Source organism: Diceros bicornis, unplaced genomic scaffold (genome assembly GCF_020826845.1).
Source record: "Diceros bicornis minor isolate mBicDic1 unplaced genomic scaffold, mDicBic1.mat.cur scaffold_55_ctg1, whole genome shotgun sequence".
Lineage (NCBI taxonomy): Eukaryota > Metazoa > Chordata > Mammalia > Perissodactyla > Rhinocerotidae > Diceros > Diceros bicornis.
In genome coordinates this window covers 575,225-589,718 of record NW_026691429.1, presented here as the reverse complement: position 1 = coordinate 589,718, position 14,494 = coordinate 575,225, and the positions used below count along the sequence as shown (strand labels likewise).

Sequence of the window (14,494 nt, the reverse complement as noted above, 5' to 3'; positions counted from 1 at the left end):
AAAAACATACTGTAAAAATAGGTGTCATGGATTTCTCTAATCTAGGTTTAAATCTTGGCCTGTCATTCAACTCGTGGTGTTAAGTATGTCTTCAGTATTGTGCTGAGTGCGACATGAAGCTTCAAGTAAGATAAAAATTCAGAAGTCCAATTGTTGTTCTCAACAAGCTTTTGGTCTTGTTGAGAAGACTAGACAGACATGACATAACTAGAGAACAGTACAATGTAGGATGTTGTCTGTATTGTGCTAAAGGAATTCAGGGATAAGAAAGATCCCTGTGAATGAGGTAGTCAGAGAAGCTCCTAGACAAGTATGAGAAGAGCTAGTCTAAGTAAGCCTGATATTTGGATTGATCAGATTGGAAAAGAACAAAGGTTATCTGGCATCTGTCCTGACTGGACAATCAGGTATTATTTAGCACTGGCATACCGTGGTGGGGTGGGGGGTGGGCATACAGGCAACAAAGGGTGCATTGTCTGTAGAGCATTTATAAACAGTAATAAAACCACTAAAACTGTTTTCTCTTATCACCATTCCTAAGAATGGCGGAGATAAAATACTCCTCCCTGGAGGGAGGCTGCTCCCACCCGAACACCCTGCCTATACCCCACTGTGGTACCCCAGCATTGGTGAGCATCTGCTAACTTCCGCCATTGTACCAGCATTTCAGAGGAGGTGCAGAAACATCAAGCCCTGGTCCTTGCTCAGGGTCTACCACCTGGGGTGGGAGGTGAGACTAGAGGCAGTCTAAGCTGGAGACCCCAAGCCTGCAGACCAGCTCTGTTTGTCCAGCATAGTATTTAACCTCCTTTTGAATTAGCTGCCAGATTTTTAAATTTGAGAGATGTCACGTAAAAATAAAACTAGCAATTGTGAATTTCCAGCTTCTCTTGAAAACTAGGAAGATCGACGTCACTGAGACACATTCCGCTGCGGGAGCTGAGAGTGACTGGCCCTTTGAGTGAGGCACACACCCCAGTTTTTCGCGAGCCCACCCCACCAGCTGTGGGCGTTGACTTCCCCCCAGCTGAGCCGTGAATGACTGTTCTCCCTCTCTGCCACCCCCACCACTGCTCTCCCACTTACACACTCTTCCCCTGCCATCTAGAGCACAAGTTCAGTCTCCTGGCTCTGGTCTGGGTCTCGTGTCTGTCCCCTCACCAACTGCATCTGTGCACGGCTGCCAGGCTAACCCTCTCAAAAACACTGCTTTCAAGAAACCAGCCATAGCTCAGAAATCCGCAAGATTTATTACTATTTTCTCACCCGAGTTTCATATTGAATTTTATTTCCCATTACTATCTTATCACCACAAACAGCAACCCCCACCTGGCCAGACTTGTGTCCTTGCTGGTCCCGACACCCCTCCTACCCTGGCATTTCCTCACATCTTTGCCTGTGCCACCCCTTAGCTTAAAGGGTCATCTCCCCTTCTGTCTAAATCTTGCCCAGCTGAAGTTCCTCCTCCATAGTCAAGCCCTTGTGATGCCAAGGAGCTCTCTGTCTCTCTACTGCCTCACAACTCCTGATTGCCTTCCCAGTGATTATGTGCTCTCCTTTACTGCTCTGAAATTGGCTTACCTCCGATGGGCCTGTCTTCCTTTTCTTAAGGGCAGGTGTTATTTTGTGAATTGAGTGGTGACGAGATAAAGCCTTCCAGGAAGAATTAGGACCCAGATTTTGCCAAAGGAAAAAGAAGTATTATAGGTACTATAAGTCATATAGGCCAGGAGTCTGGAAGGTTTTTTGTTTGTTTGTTTTTTAATTTATTTTTTAAATTATTTTATTGAGGTCATATTGGCATATAACATTGTATAAATTTCAGGTATACAATATCATATATCAGTTTCTGTATAGATTGCTTTGTGTTCACCACCAATAGTCTAGTTTTTATCTGTGACCATACATATGTGCCCCTTTACTCCTTTCACTTTCCGCCTACTCCCTTCCTCTCTGGTAACCACTAATCTGTTCTCCTTATCCACGTGTTTATCTTCCACATATGAGTGAAATCATACGGTGTTTATCTTTCTCTGTCTGGCTTATTTTGCCTGGTGTAATACCCTCAAGGTCCATCTATTTTGTCACAAATGGCATGATTTTGTCTTTTTTATGGCTGAGTAGTATTCCACTGTATCTATATACCATGTCTTCTTTATCCATTCATCCGTTGATGGGCACTTGGGTTGCTTCCATGTCTTGGCTGTTGTGAATATTGCTGTGATGAACGTAGGGATGCATAAATCTCTTTGAATTGTTGCTTTCATGTTTTTGGATGAACACTCAGTAGTGGGATATCTGGATCATATGGTATTTCTATTTTTAATTTTATAAGAAATCTCCATACTGTTTTCCATAGTGGCTGCACCAGTTTGCATTTGCACCAGTTATGTATGAGGGTTCCCTTTTCTCCACATCCTCTCCAATATTTGTTATTTCTTGTCTTGTTAATTACAGCCATTCTGATGGATGTAAGGTGAAATCGCATTGTAGTTTTGATTTGCATTTCCCTGATAATTAGTGATGTTGAACATCTTGTCATATGCCTGTTGGCCATTCATGAACAAAATGAAAAAACAACCCACCAACTAGGAGAAAATATTTGCAAATCATATATCCAACAGAGGGTTAATTTCCGAAATATATAAAGAACTCATACAACTCAACAACAAAAAACAAAACAACCCCATCAAAAAATGGAAGGTTTTTGGCAGCAGAGCTCAGAGGTGAAGGATCCAACACAGGATGTAGCCCAGAGGGACTAAGAATCTTAGGCTTAGAGTTTAGACAAGAGCTTGAGACACGGCAAGGAACTGGAGCGCCCATAGGGTGGCCTAGGGTCCAGAATAGGGCTTGAATGAGAGGTGGGGGGGTGGGGGGGGGTGGACATGACACGACATTTATATTTCCTGCCCAGGATAAAAGCCTGCTTCAGAGTCAGGGTGCCTGAGCCTACACTTGTCACTCGCCCTCTAATAGACAAACAGAGCACATCTCTTTCATCCTTTTGATATTAGGCACATGGCCATCAAATGGATCCAGTAACTTAACCCACTGTTGTACTAACTACAAGTTAGTAAGACGTTGCTAATTAACACATTGCTTTACAAGTTGCTTCATTTTCTTTTTGGAGTACATGTTGAATATTCCCAACTACGTATGTCATCAGCTTCTTTAAAGTAGAAATACTGTTTTGTCTTTGATATCTTCTCCTATAGCTTTTTAGAATCATGCTTTCCCCCAAATGGACATGTTTTTAAAGGAAGTTTCTAACCAGTCTCTTTGGAAGCTACTATGATACCGTGACAGACCTAACCTAAAACAGTGGCCAAATTGTTAGACTAGACCAGTCCCCCAGTAGACTGGAAATAGATAATGAAGGCTAAATCCCTCTTTCCCTCCCTTCCTCTTCTTACTAAAAATAAAGAAAATTGTATTGCAGTGGGATCTGAATGGAGAAATAATAGTCATTTTTCTGCGTTCAGAAATAGAGGACGTAACCAATATCCAGCCAGCAGTTTTCGATTTCTTAGCAGTGACGATTTAAGTAAATTTCACATGAGTTGTGGAGATCTAACTTTGTTATGATTGACAATAGAAAATTAGCCTTTTCTGCCGTTAAGATTATCTAGCATTCCTATCAGTCAGGTGGAATGTGGAATGAGATGGCACAGCTGTCGATTTGAAGGTCATTAAAGTCTTCAAAGGGTTAAAAGTTACTTCCACTGATGGATTTAAAACTGCCACATACACACAAACAAGGTTTTCAAAATGCCCCATTTTACATCTTTGTCGAGAGATAGTCTAGTTGCTGCATTTTTGTGTCTAGATTATATTACAGATATATTTCAATAAACCACGAAGAACCTCCGTAGATTCTAGAAGCTGGGCCATCTGTGCTTAAATAAACATCTCATGCAGCACCTGTTTTATTTTATAGGCTCTATAATCACAGTGACATTCTGAAAGAAGACCTTGAAGCCTGTGGAACAGCTGTCCTTCACCAGCCTCCGAGACTCTTCCCTGGAGGTGGCAGCCATGAAAAGCAAGTCAGGTATTATTGGGATGAAATTGCTGCTGTGGAAGGATGGCCATTCTTGTTCCCAGATGCTTCCAAATGAAAACAAAACACTAGTCCACACGGTCACCACTGGGATAGACACTTGTAGTTGTCAGTTTAACTGTTTTATGGACTTGACCATTTACTTCTTTGTAAATGTATTTGTTTCTAATTGTTAATTGGATATATCCACTCAATCCCTACTCATAACAATGTTTTAAGGGCTTACTTGGGGGGAGGGAGCACAGGTAGCCTTCATCTGGTATATTAGCATACCTTCGTGAACAACCCAGGATATAATCTAGTCTAGCCACCACCCTAGAGGGATGTCATTGGCAAGTCCAAACCCCAGATGGATTCCTCAATTTCCAAGGTCATGCTGGTGATACAGGCCCCCAATCTAGAAGATACAGGCCCCCAATCTGCAAGTATGGTCTCTGGACCAGCAGCATCAACAAGACCTGGGAACACGTTTTCCCCTCCCAGGCCTCACTGAATCAGGAATCTGGGGGTAAGACCCAGCCACCTGGGTTTTAATGAGCCCTTAAGGGAACTACCCTCCCTCAGGTTTGAGAGCCACCACTTCAAGGATATCCCTTAAAGGCCATAAAGCTAGGATGAGAGAGAGAGGGGGTTAATTATTTGCAGGGTAGTTGGCCATGTGAACCATGATTCTTGTACATCCTTCCTGAGTCAATCAGAAATCTGTTCTGTACCCTCTACCCACCTTTTAGGTAGTGTGGGTTTCTTTTCATGGCCCCAGAAGCTTTGTGGCATCTGAGCGACTTATTGAGGTCATAGAATTACATATGTGTAATTTGTGTAATGGTTTGTCCAGTGTTGGCACCTGGTCGGTGCCTAATTCATGTTGCATAATTGTTGCCAGTGACCTAACTCTGATTTTTATTTTGGGGACTGACTATATTTCCTTTTATTAAAATATATCCCCACTATTTACTAGCAGAGAACAAATTATTTCTCGAGCATGGTCAGCAGATGAGTGTCTGTGAAAGCCCACCTGAAAGGACCTTGTTTCGCTGAGAGTGAGAGGGGCTTTGGGTCTGGTTATCTTATATCTAACATCATTTTCTCTACCTTCAGTGTGCCACATAGGCTGTTTTATGTTAATGATTTTCTTCAGAGTAGAATTCAGCATAAATCCCACGAAAGCGTGAGAAGTCAAGATGATGGTTTCTAAAAGGACCTTGGCACAAGAAGACTTGGCCAATCATATGTTCCATTTAACAGAGCACAAGATGAGGTTCACAAGTCCTGAAAGTGTATACATTACCTTCTGCATCTGTACTAGTGATCTCCAAACTGTGGAAAATGCTGGAAATGACCTTCCTGGTCAGTAACTTTTCAACCTGAAGCAGTAAAGGGCAATGCAAGAAAATCCTTTTTCCTGTTTTTTGTTCTTTGTTTTTTTTGTGAGGAAGATCAGCCCTGAGCTAACATTCATGCCAATCCTCCTCTTTTTGCTGAGGAAGACCAGCTCTGAGCTAACATCTATTGCCAATCCTCCTCCGTTTTTTCCCCAAAGCCCCAGTAGATAGTTGTATTTCATAGTTGCACATCCTTCTAGTTGCTGTATGTGGTACGCAGCCTCAGCATGGCCGTTCAAGCGGTACGTCAGTGGGCGCCGGGATCCGAACCTGGGCCGCCAGTAGCGGAGCGCGCGCACTTAACTGCTAACCCACAGGGCCGGCTCCCCCTCTTTCCTGTTGTTTTATCATGCAAGATAAAAAACAGCAGTCTTAAATACTCCTTTACAAGGCGGTGGAAGAAGCTGTCTGGGGCGGAGTCTTTCTGCACTCTGTAGGTCATTTGGTGATTATGTGTTGTGAGGCTCTGTAACCAGGCCCCTGTTTCTTTCTCACTGCTTTTTGTATCTGTTGATATACTATTTTGCATAAACCACAGTTGTGGTATGTGGCATAGAAAGCATATATGCATTTATAATTCTCTGTGCAAACTGACTTGTTAGACTAAATGATTCATTGTGTGACTCTCTCAGCCTACGCTGCCAAACTGTGATTGTGGGTGATGAGATAAAATATCTACATCTACTAGACTAGAGATTTGTATAGTTTCTCAACATGCATAATAGAGCATTGATTTCCATTATGAAAGGTTGCATTTTGCATGACTGTTGGTCTACAGTTATGTGTAAATCAGCTTTCCCTAAGAAATGATCCTTCTTTATGACCAACACAAATTTTAAAATTAATATCTGGAGGCTGCAAGACTGCTTCTTTACCACAATCATTTTTTTAAGCCAGATAAAGAAGTCAGGAATGATTACTAATGTCAGTGTTATGTTCTGTTACGATTAGGATTGCCCTTTTATGCCCCATTGTGTGTTGTGACTGGGGGTGCTGTTTAATGCACACTGATTGTCACTGGTTCACTGTCTAGCCTTGGAAAAAGTGCCAAGTGTTTATATGACCTTTGAGAGATAAGCAGTCAGGTCTTTAAATACAGATTCTTTTTAAAGAGTTTTATTTATTTATTTATTTTTGCTGAAGAAGATTAGCCCTGAGCTAACATCTGTTGCCAGTCTTCCTCTTTTTTTGCTTGAGGAAGTTTAGCCCTGAGCTAACATCTGTGCTAATCCTCCTCTATCTTGTATGTGGGTCACTGCCACAGCATGGCTGATGAGTGAGTGGTGTGGATTCACACCTGGGATCCGAACCCGTGAAGCAGGGCTGCCAAAGTGGAGCACGCCAAACTCAACCACTAGGTCACCAGGCCAGCCCCTCTAACAAGTTTTAATCATGGCATCGGGCTCCTTGCTGCTCTTCTTGCTCTAGCCACCCTCTGTGCCCCTCAGCGCCCAGGAATTATTGTTGGACACTCCCCTAAGTGATATATTCCCATCTGCTTTGAGATCTCCCCTGGACCAAAGCAGTCAACTGGTCAACTTGATAAACTATTTCAGAAACACAGATTTGGAGAGAATGATCTACTTTTGTTCCTTAATTGTTAATGACACTGATGTCATTAGAATTCTAAGCCAGGCAGAGTAGGAAGGCTCTAATGGGTTATGAACTCCTTAAAGCCTGTTGAAGAGAACTGTGTTTGGTGTGGCGGCAGCCCTGCTTGTGCCCCTGACCCAACCATGGCTGTCGAGGTCTATCTCTTTACTATAATCTCATCTGCAAAATGGGGTACCTGCCCCACAGCGTACTCTAAAAGATAGTGAGAAGACTTCTGAATTCCTGCTCACAAAGTGAAGCATCTTAAAAGGAAAAAGAACAAAACCGTTCCTATCATCATTATTGATTTTTGTTATATCAGGGATTAAGTGTTCAAAGACCTTCATATGAAAGGTTTACGTTATTAGGTGGAAGACCAAGTTGTTATTTTAGACAATCGTGAATTATTAAAATATAATTCATGTCATTTGGGGTAATTGATAAAAAATTTGTTCATTATTGCCTTCTGGAAAACATATTTTAACATAAAAATGATTACTTAAGTAATTTTATCTTATATGAAATCCATATTGAGAGTACTCATTATTTTATTTTTTTTCCAGGTGCAACTAATTAATTGTCTCTTGTTAGTGGCTACTTTCAGATACAGTTGCCCAATTGTGCTCTCAAACTCATGCTGAAAAATTGAGTCAGCTTTATATTATTTGGATTATAGTATGTAAAAACCTCTTTATTTTATTCTGCCTATTATGTTCAGAATAAAATTCAGGGTACTTACTATTTTGTCTGCATTTAAAACTTTGGTCAAGTTACCAATCTGTTGTAAATCAGTTGTAATTAGGAAATGTTGGTACATTTACTTAAATTGCAGTTTTCTGATTGGAAGCCATTCCAAGTGTATGAAGTTAATTATAGACTGTTTAAAGTCTATTCTTTTATTATCTTTTTAATTAAAGGAGTATATAATTTAGCTGACATTGAACTTTGTTTTTTCTCTGTGGCATTGATGTTATAAATTTTCCAATGTAAAGTAGACGAAAGAGAAAAAAAAAACTCCTTTAAATCCTTTGTACCTTGGGCCGGCCCAGTGGCACAAGCGGTTAAGTGCTCGCGCTCCTCTGTGGCAGCCCGGGGTTCGCTGGCCCGGATCCCAGGTGCACACCAGCGCACCGCTTGTCAGGCCATGCTGTGGCGGTGTCCCATATAAAGTAGAGGAAGATGGGCACAGATGTTAGCTGAGGGCCAGTCTTCCTCAGCAAAAAAGAGGAGGATTGGCATTGGATGTTAGCTCAGGGCTGGTCTTCCTCACACACACACACAAAATCCTTTGTACCACTTTGCAAATTTTCTGATTTGGTGTGTTTATGTAGAAACATGGGCAAGACTCCATGCAAGGAGAGCCATGGCTGTTGTACTCCTCACCCAATTTGTCCTGAAATCAATCTGCATGAAAGCCTGGTTTTGTGCTGTAAGTGTTGGCTTAACTGTTCAGAAGTCACAGAGTCTAGATGCTGTACCTCCTTCCATAGCTCATTTGCTATTTGACCCCATGCAAGTCAATTAATGGGTTTTGTCCTTTTGTGAGGTATGTATAATAATTATAGGAAACCTTAGCTAGTTCTTTCATACCAGAGCCCAAAGGATGGTTACAATTGGTGGGGACATTAGTAGCCTCTTGCCTTGGCTTTGCCTCTGCAGAAGTCACGTGTATCAGTCACCAGCGAGACGGTCTCTGATAATTCAGTCCATCCCAACTACTTGAACTAACTTAATTCACCCTACTTCAACTTGTTTCCAGGTTTAACTCAACCTAAGTAAACATCTTTTCAGACCAGAAGCACAATTGATTTACTCATTATGAGAAATGAAACGGCTGAATGGACTAGAATTTGCTGGTAGCCTGTGATTGCATTTTCCCGGTAGGGAAATCTCTTGTGAAACCAAATGTAGAAAAAGGTTGCTTCATTTACATAGAAACAGAACAAAGGAATTGGGTGCATTATGACATTGGTGAGGTCTAGACAGAACCAAGAAAGGCAAGTTGCTGAAGGGGCTTTCTACCAAACCAGCCAGAAACCTTAGAATCATTCTGGGAAGTTTTTAAATAAGTTCAAGGATTCCGATGACCCATCCCACTTTATTCAACTCTTGGGAAAAACTAGAGTTAGGTCAGGCAAAGATTATAACAATTAAGATTTATTAAAGAAGGTTCTGAATTGTACCTAGACTTATTTTTTTTCCAAATATTTTCTTATGAAAATTTCCAAACATACAGAAAAGTAAAAGGAACTGTGTAATGAGCATCCATATACCCACCACCCAGATTCTACCATTGACATTTGATTGCACTCCCATATGTGTGTCTCTTCATATTTCCATCCATCCATCAGTCACAATCTCTTATTTTTATGCATTTCCAAGTAAGTTGCAGACATTAGTATACTGTTTTTTAACTTTTTACTTTTAAATTTTTAAAACATTCACAAAAGCCGCTATAATAACATAATGAAGTCCCATGTACCCCTCACCCAGATCCACCAGTTGTCAACATTTTGCTAGTCTTGTTTTATCTTTCCCTCATCCACACTTTTTTCTTTGAGTAGTTTAAAAGAGACAACATATTTTACTTATAAATACTCACAAATACTTATATCTCTAACATATAAGGATGTAATACATTACCATTTACCAAGATTCTTTACTTTATCTGATACCTATTTCTTGTGAGTTTGTCTTGATTATCTCAAAAAAGTCATTTTACATTTGCTTTGTTTGTATCAGGATCGAAATGCTATCACCTGTAAACTGCTGGTTCAATCCAGATACATGATGATACTCCAGCCCAGTTATTTTGGCAAGACAATGTCATAGGTGGTGCTTGTACTTCGTTTTTTTTTGTGTGTGTGTGAGGAAGATCAGCGCTGAGCTAACATCCGATGCCAGTCCTCCTCTTTTTTTTTTCTTTGCTGAGGAAGATTGGCCTTGAGCTAACATCCATGCCCATCTTCCTCTACTTTATACGGGATGCCGCCACAGCATGGCTTGACAAGCGGTGCGTTGGTGCACGCCCGGGATCCGAACCTGCGAACCCCAGGCCACCAAAGCGGAGTGCGTGCACTTAACTACTGCGCCACCAGGCTGCCCCAGTGCTTGTACTTCTTATTACACCCCCCTCAGGCCGCATGTGATGTCTGGTTGTCATGTTGTTAGGAAGACTGGTCTGTGGGTTTGAACATTGATAGACTGATGCTTCAGTATAAAATTTACTGTTATGCATTTTCCACAAAATTATGATCATTTCCTAGATGCATTCATTAATTTGGACTTACAAAATGGTGACTTTTCTAATTTGTTAATTTCTTCTGCATTTATTAGTTGGAAGAACTTTTCCCATCAACTACTTGTTAATTGTGAAATGCATTTTTTGACCACAAAGGCAGGATAAATGCTTGATTCTCTCCCTTTACTTACCAATTTTCAGAATATCAAGTTGTTTCCCTAGCAGCCTCCAAAGGTTTGTTTATTTGTTTATATTTTTAATTTTGGTGAAACACACATGACATAAAATTTACCATCTTAACCATTTTTGAGTGTACAGCTCAGTAGTGTTAAGTACATTCACATTGTTCTGCAACAGATCTCTAGAACTTTTTCGTCTTACAAAACTGAAACTCATATCCATTAAATAGCTCTCCATTTCTCCCTCTCCCAGCACCTAGCATCACCATTCTGCTTTCTGTTTCTGTGAATGTGACTGCTCTAGGTGTCTTATGTAAGTGGAATCATGCAGTCTTTGTCTTTTTGTGACTGGCTTATTGTACTTAGCATAGTGTCCTTAAGATTCATCCATGTTGTAGAATGTGACAGGATTTCCTTCCTTTTTGAGGCTGAATCCAAAGATTTTTTATTATTTTTAAAACTTTTTATTATTTATTTTTTAAATGAACTTGTAGATTTTTATATATTTGCTGTGTTTAAGTCCATTGCACTCATTGTTCTTTTTGGTGCTCAAATTGTCCCGTCCTTGGCCAGCAGGAACCCTTTCAAGATGGCCTCTGAGGCCTTTTGACATGACTCAGTGGTCTTTGATAGCTTCCGTACTTTCTAGTATGACAAGGTTTTCCAGGCTCGTCTTGTACATTTCCTGCCCCAGAACTAGAACAGGGCATTTCCCTAAGGGAACCTGGTTCCTTTTAGTATCTAAATACCGTAGTCTAGGCAGCAATATAGGCTTCCCTTTAACTCTTTCCTAATAATACCTTAATTTTTAAAAAATTTCATAGTAAGTATATAACAGGAATCAACTGTTGTTGAGATGGAAATGTGATCTGTTTCTCTTAACTACACTTAAGAGGAGGGTGACTATCTGTGCAGTGATTTGAAACCATGGCCGCGCATTAGAATCGCTCTGTGAGCCTTAAAAAATCCCAATGGCTGGACCACACCTCAGGCCAATTTTATTAGACTCTGTAGGGGTGGCATTAGGCACCTGGATTTTGCAAACCTCCCCAGGTAGTTCCAGTATGCAGCCAAAGTTGAGAATGCTCATCTAGCAATGAAATCATAACCAAAATAAAATTAAAAAAGAAATACCAAGACTCTGGAAATTCCCTTAGTCCAGAATATATTAGGTTCTAGACTTTTCTGGATGAACTATCTTCTACCAACTTGATTAAGGGGCCTTTGAAAATATGGGAATCTCATAAGTAACCCAATACTACAAATTTCTAATGTGTCTCCTATTTCTGTGTTACAGATCTGAACAAGCGTCAGCCTCAGGCTTGTTGAGGGCACAGTTGGGTCAGCACATGGCCACCTTGAAAGAACGTGATAATTCTATCACAGAAGAGGTAGCTAAGAAGTCTGAAGTTTTCCTAGTCACAAACGTGGACCAGAGGACAGGGGTTAGTAGTTTTTATTTTTTTTAATAAGTTTCAAGATGTACAAATTATTCATTTAAGGAAATAGTCATGTTCTTAGCAATGGTTAACATATTTGAAAAAAGATTAAATAATAGTGAGGTTTTATGGTTGGTTTTAACTTTCTGCTCTCAGGCCTTTTGCATAGTGTTTTATGTAGGAATCTCAACTCCTTACATAACGTTGATTCAGGTTTTGGAGCTAACCTAATTAAGCATATCTACCACAGCATTTTCCAAGGAACTTAGAAGCCTCTTGTGGCATCCTGGTTTTCTTTCTCCACTCCATCCAGACCCGGGAAACAGAGCCGTCTTCCGTGGCTGACGTGTGGGCTGGGGGCGAGAAGGTCCGAGGGAGTGGAGCCTTGCTGTGCCGGGTCCAGCCTAGGCCAAGGAGTTGGTGTTTATTGAGTAGATTCTGAAAAGCCGGTAGAGCTTTGCGAGCGGGGCTGTCATGAGGTCTCTGCTGCGCCTTGGGGAGTTCTGTCTGCTTGGAGTGGGACTGAGGCGGGGAGGAGCGGGCCCTGCTGTGGGCCAGACAAGACAGCGAGGGGCCTGACTCAGGAGCTGGCGCAGAGGGGAGCGTGAGCTGCTGAAGAGACCGGGGAACCCATGGAGCAGACTCCCAAGGAAGGCAGGAGGGGCCTGACTCAGGAGCTGGCGCAGAGGGGAGCGTGAGCTGCTGAAGAGACCGGGGAACCCATGGAGCAGACTCCCAAGGAAGGCAGGAGGGGCCTGACTCAGGAGCTGGCGCAGAGGGGAGCGTGAGCTGCTGAAGAGACCAGGGAACCCATGGAGCAGACTCCCAAGGAAGGCAGGAGGGGCCTGACTCAGGAGCTGGCGCAGAGGGGAGCGTGAGCTGCTGAAGAGACCAGGGAACCCATGGAGCAGACTCCCAAGGAAGGCAGGAGGGGCCTGACTCAGGAGCTGGCGCAGAGGGGAGCGTGAGCTGCTGAAGAGACCAGGGAACCCATGGAGCAGACTCCCAAGGAAGGCAGGAGGGGCCTGACTCAGGAGCTGGCGCAGAGGGGAGCGTGAGCTGCTGAAGAGACCAGGGAACCCATGGAGCAGACTCCCAAGGAAGGCAGGAGGGGCTCCCGCCCAGGAGCCAGATTTAGAGCGTTCCCGTCGTGGTCCTCGTCATTCCCTGGAGAAGCCATATACTCAGAGAGGTGGCCTTTCCTTTCCTAAATTTAATGTCTTGTGCACGTGTCTAGTTTCATGTATGTTTTCTCATCCTTACATGTAATATAGGGTTTTCTGGCTTTGATGCTTTTCATTTTTATCGTGCACAAAGTTCGAGGATTCTGCATGTGCCCCTCCCGGAGGCGCGGCTTGCCATCTCTGCACTGAAGTCACACACCTGTGTCGCTGTGCGGTCCAGAGCCTCTGCCATCAACCCTCAAGCCTCTCAGAGCACCTTCAGTCCTTCTCAAGCCCCCCGTTCTTTGCCCCTTTGATTAAAAGAGAGTAGAAGTGCTTTTTTAAGCATTTCAAACATACAAACAGAGAGTGATAAAATGAACCCAGGAATCCCATGCCTACCAGCCCAGACTCACATGTGTTGTTACCATTGCACCCTATTTATTTCAGACCTGCTCCTCCTCTTCCTTCTCCTCATCTTCCCACCCCTCCTCCTTTTCCCCCTCCCTCTTGGCTTCTCTCTCTCCCCCTTTCACGCACCTTCCCTCCCTTCTTCTGCTCTTTCTCTCCTCTTCTTCTCCCCTCCTTTTCTCCTTCTCCTCCTCTCCCTCCTCTAACCTCCTTCCTCCCCAATTTCTTTCTCCTGAAATAAATTATTATGGAGATACAGCCCCTGTGCGCTTCTCCTCAAGCCCCTGCCCCTTTTCAGAGGTAATCTTGTGTTATCCTTCCCACACATATTTTCATTTCACTGAACTTCCTGTGACTCAATAAATAACCTATAGTTTTGTTTTGTTTGAGGTATGATACCAGTTGTGTGAATGTTCTTTGAGAAAGAACTATGTTCTTGAGGAAAAACAGAACCTGTGTTTTTTAGATCTGTTCCACACCTATTGATAAATGTAGATCTTTTTTTTTTCTTTCTTTTTTTTTTTTAAGTCAGGAAGATTAGCCCTGAGCTAACATCTGTTGCCAATCCTCCTCTTTTTACTGAGGAAGATTGGCCCTGGGCTAACATCCGTGCCCATCTTCCTCTACTTTATATGTAGGATGCCTGCCACAGGATGGCTTGATGCACCTGCCATGCATATGTCCACGCCTGGGATCCCAACTTGTGAACCCTGGGCCGCTGAAGCGGAGCAGGGGAACTTAACCACTCTGCCACTGGGCTGGCCCAATAAATGTAGATCCTAAGAAGGATTTGTTTTCCGGTTTTGTTGTCCATTTTCTCTAGTACTATTTTGTAACAACATTGTATTCCATTCTTGTTCACTCGAGTAGGTCACATCTCAGCCGTGTCAAGGCTGAAATAAGCAGTGGTCCACTGCCCTTTCCTATCTAGTCATCTTCTTTTAAAAAGGTGTTGTTTATATTAGAAAACATATTCCCAGTTCCAGACAACCAATCCACTCATAATTTTTCAAATAATAACTC

The 14,494-nt window shown here is 42.3% G+C and overlaps 1 protein-coding gene across 1 annotated transcript in view; it reads left to right on the top strand.

Annotated features, from left to right (window-relative positions):
- LOC131403157 (centrosomal protein kizuna-like) overlaps positions 1–14,494 on the top strand; it is a 67,030-nt gene that overhangs the window by 27,964 nt on the left and 24,572 nt on the right. The window contains exons 3-4 of the mRNA XM_058537483.1: positions 3,941–4,054; positions 11,756–11,903. Of these exons, the coding sequence (XP_058393466.1) occupies positions 3,941–4,054; positions 11,756–11,903 (262 nt within the window). The remainder of the gene's footprint in view (positions 1–3,940; positions 4,055–11,755; positions 11,904–14,494) is intronic.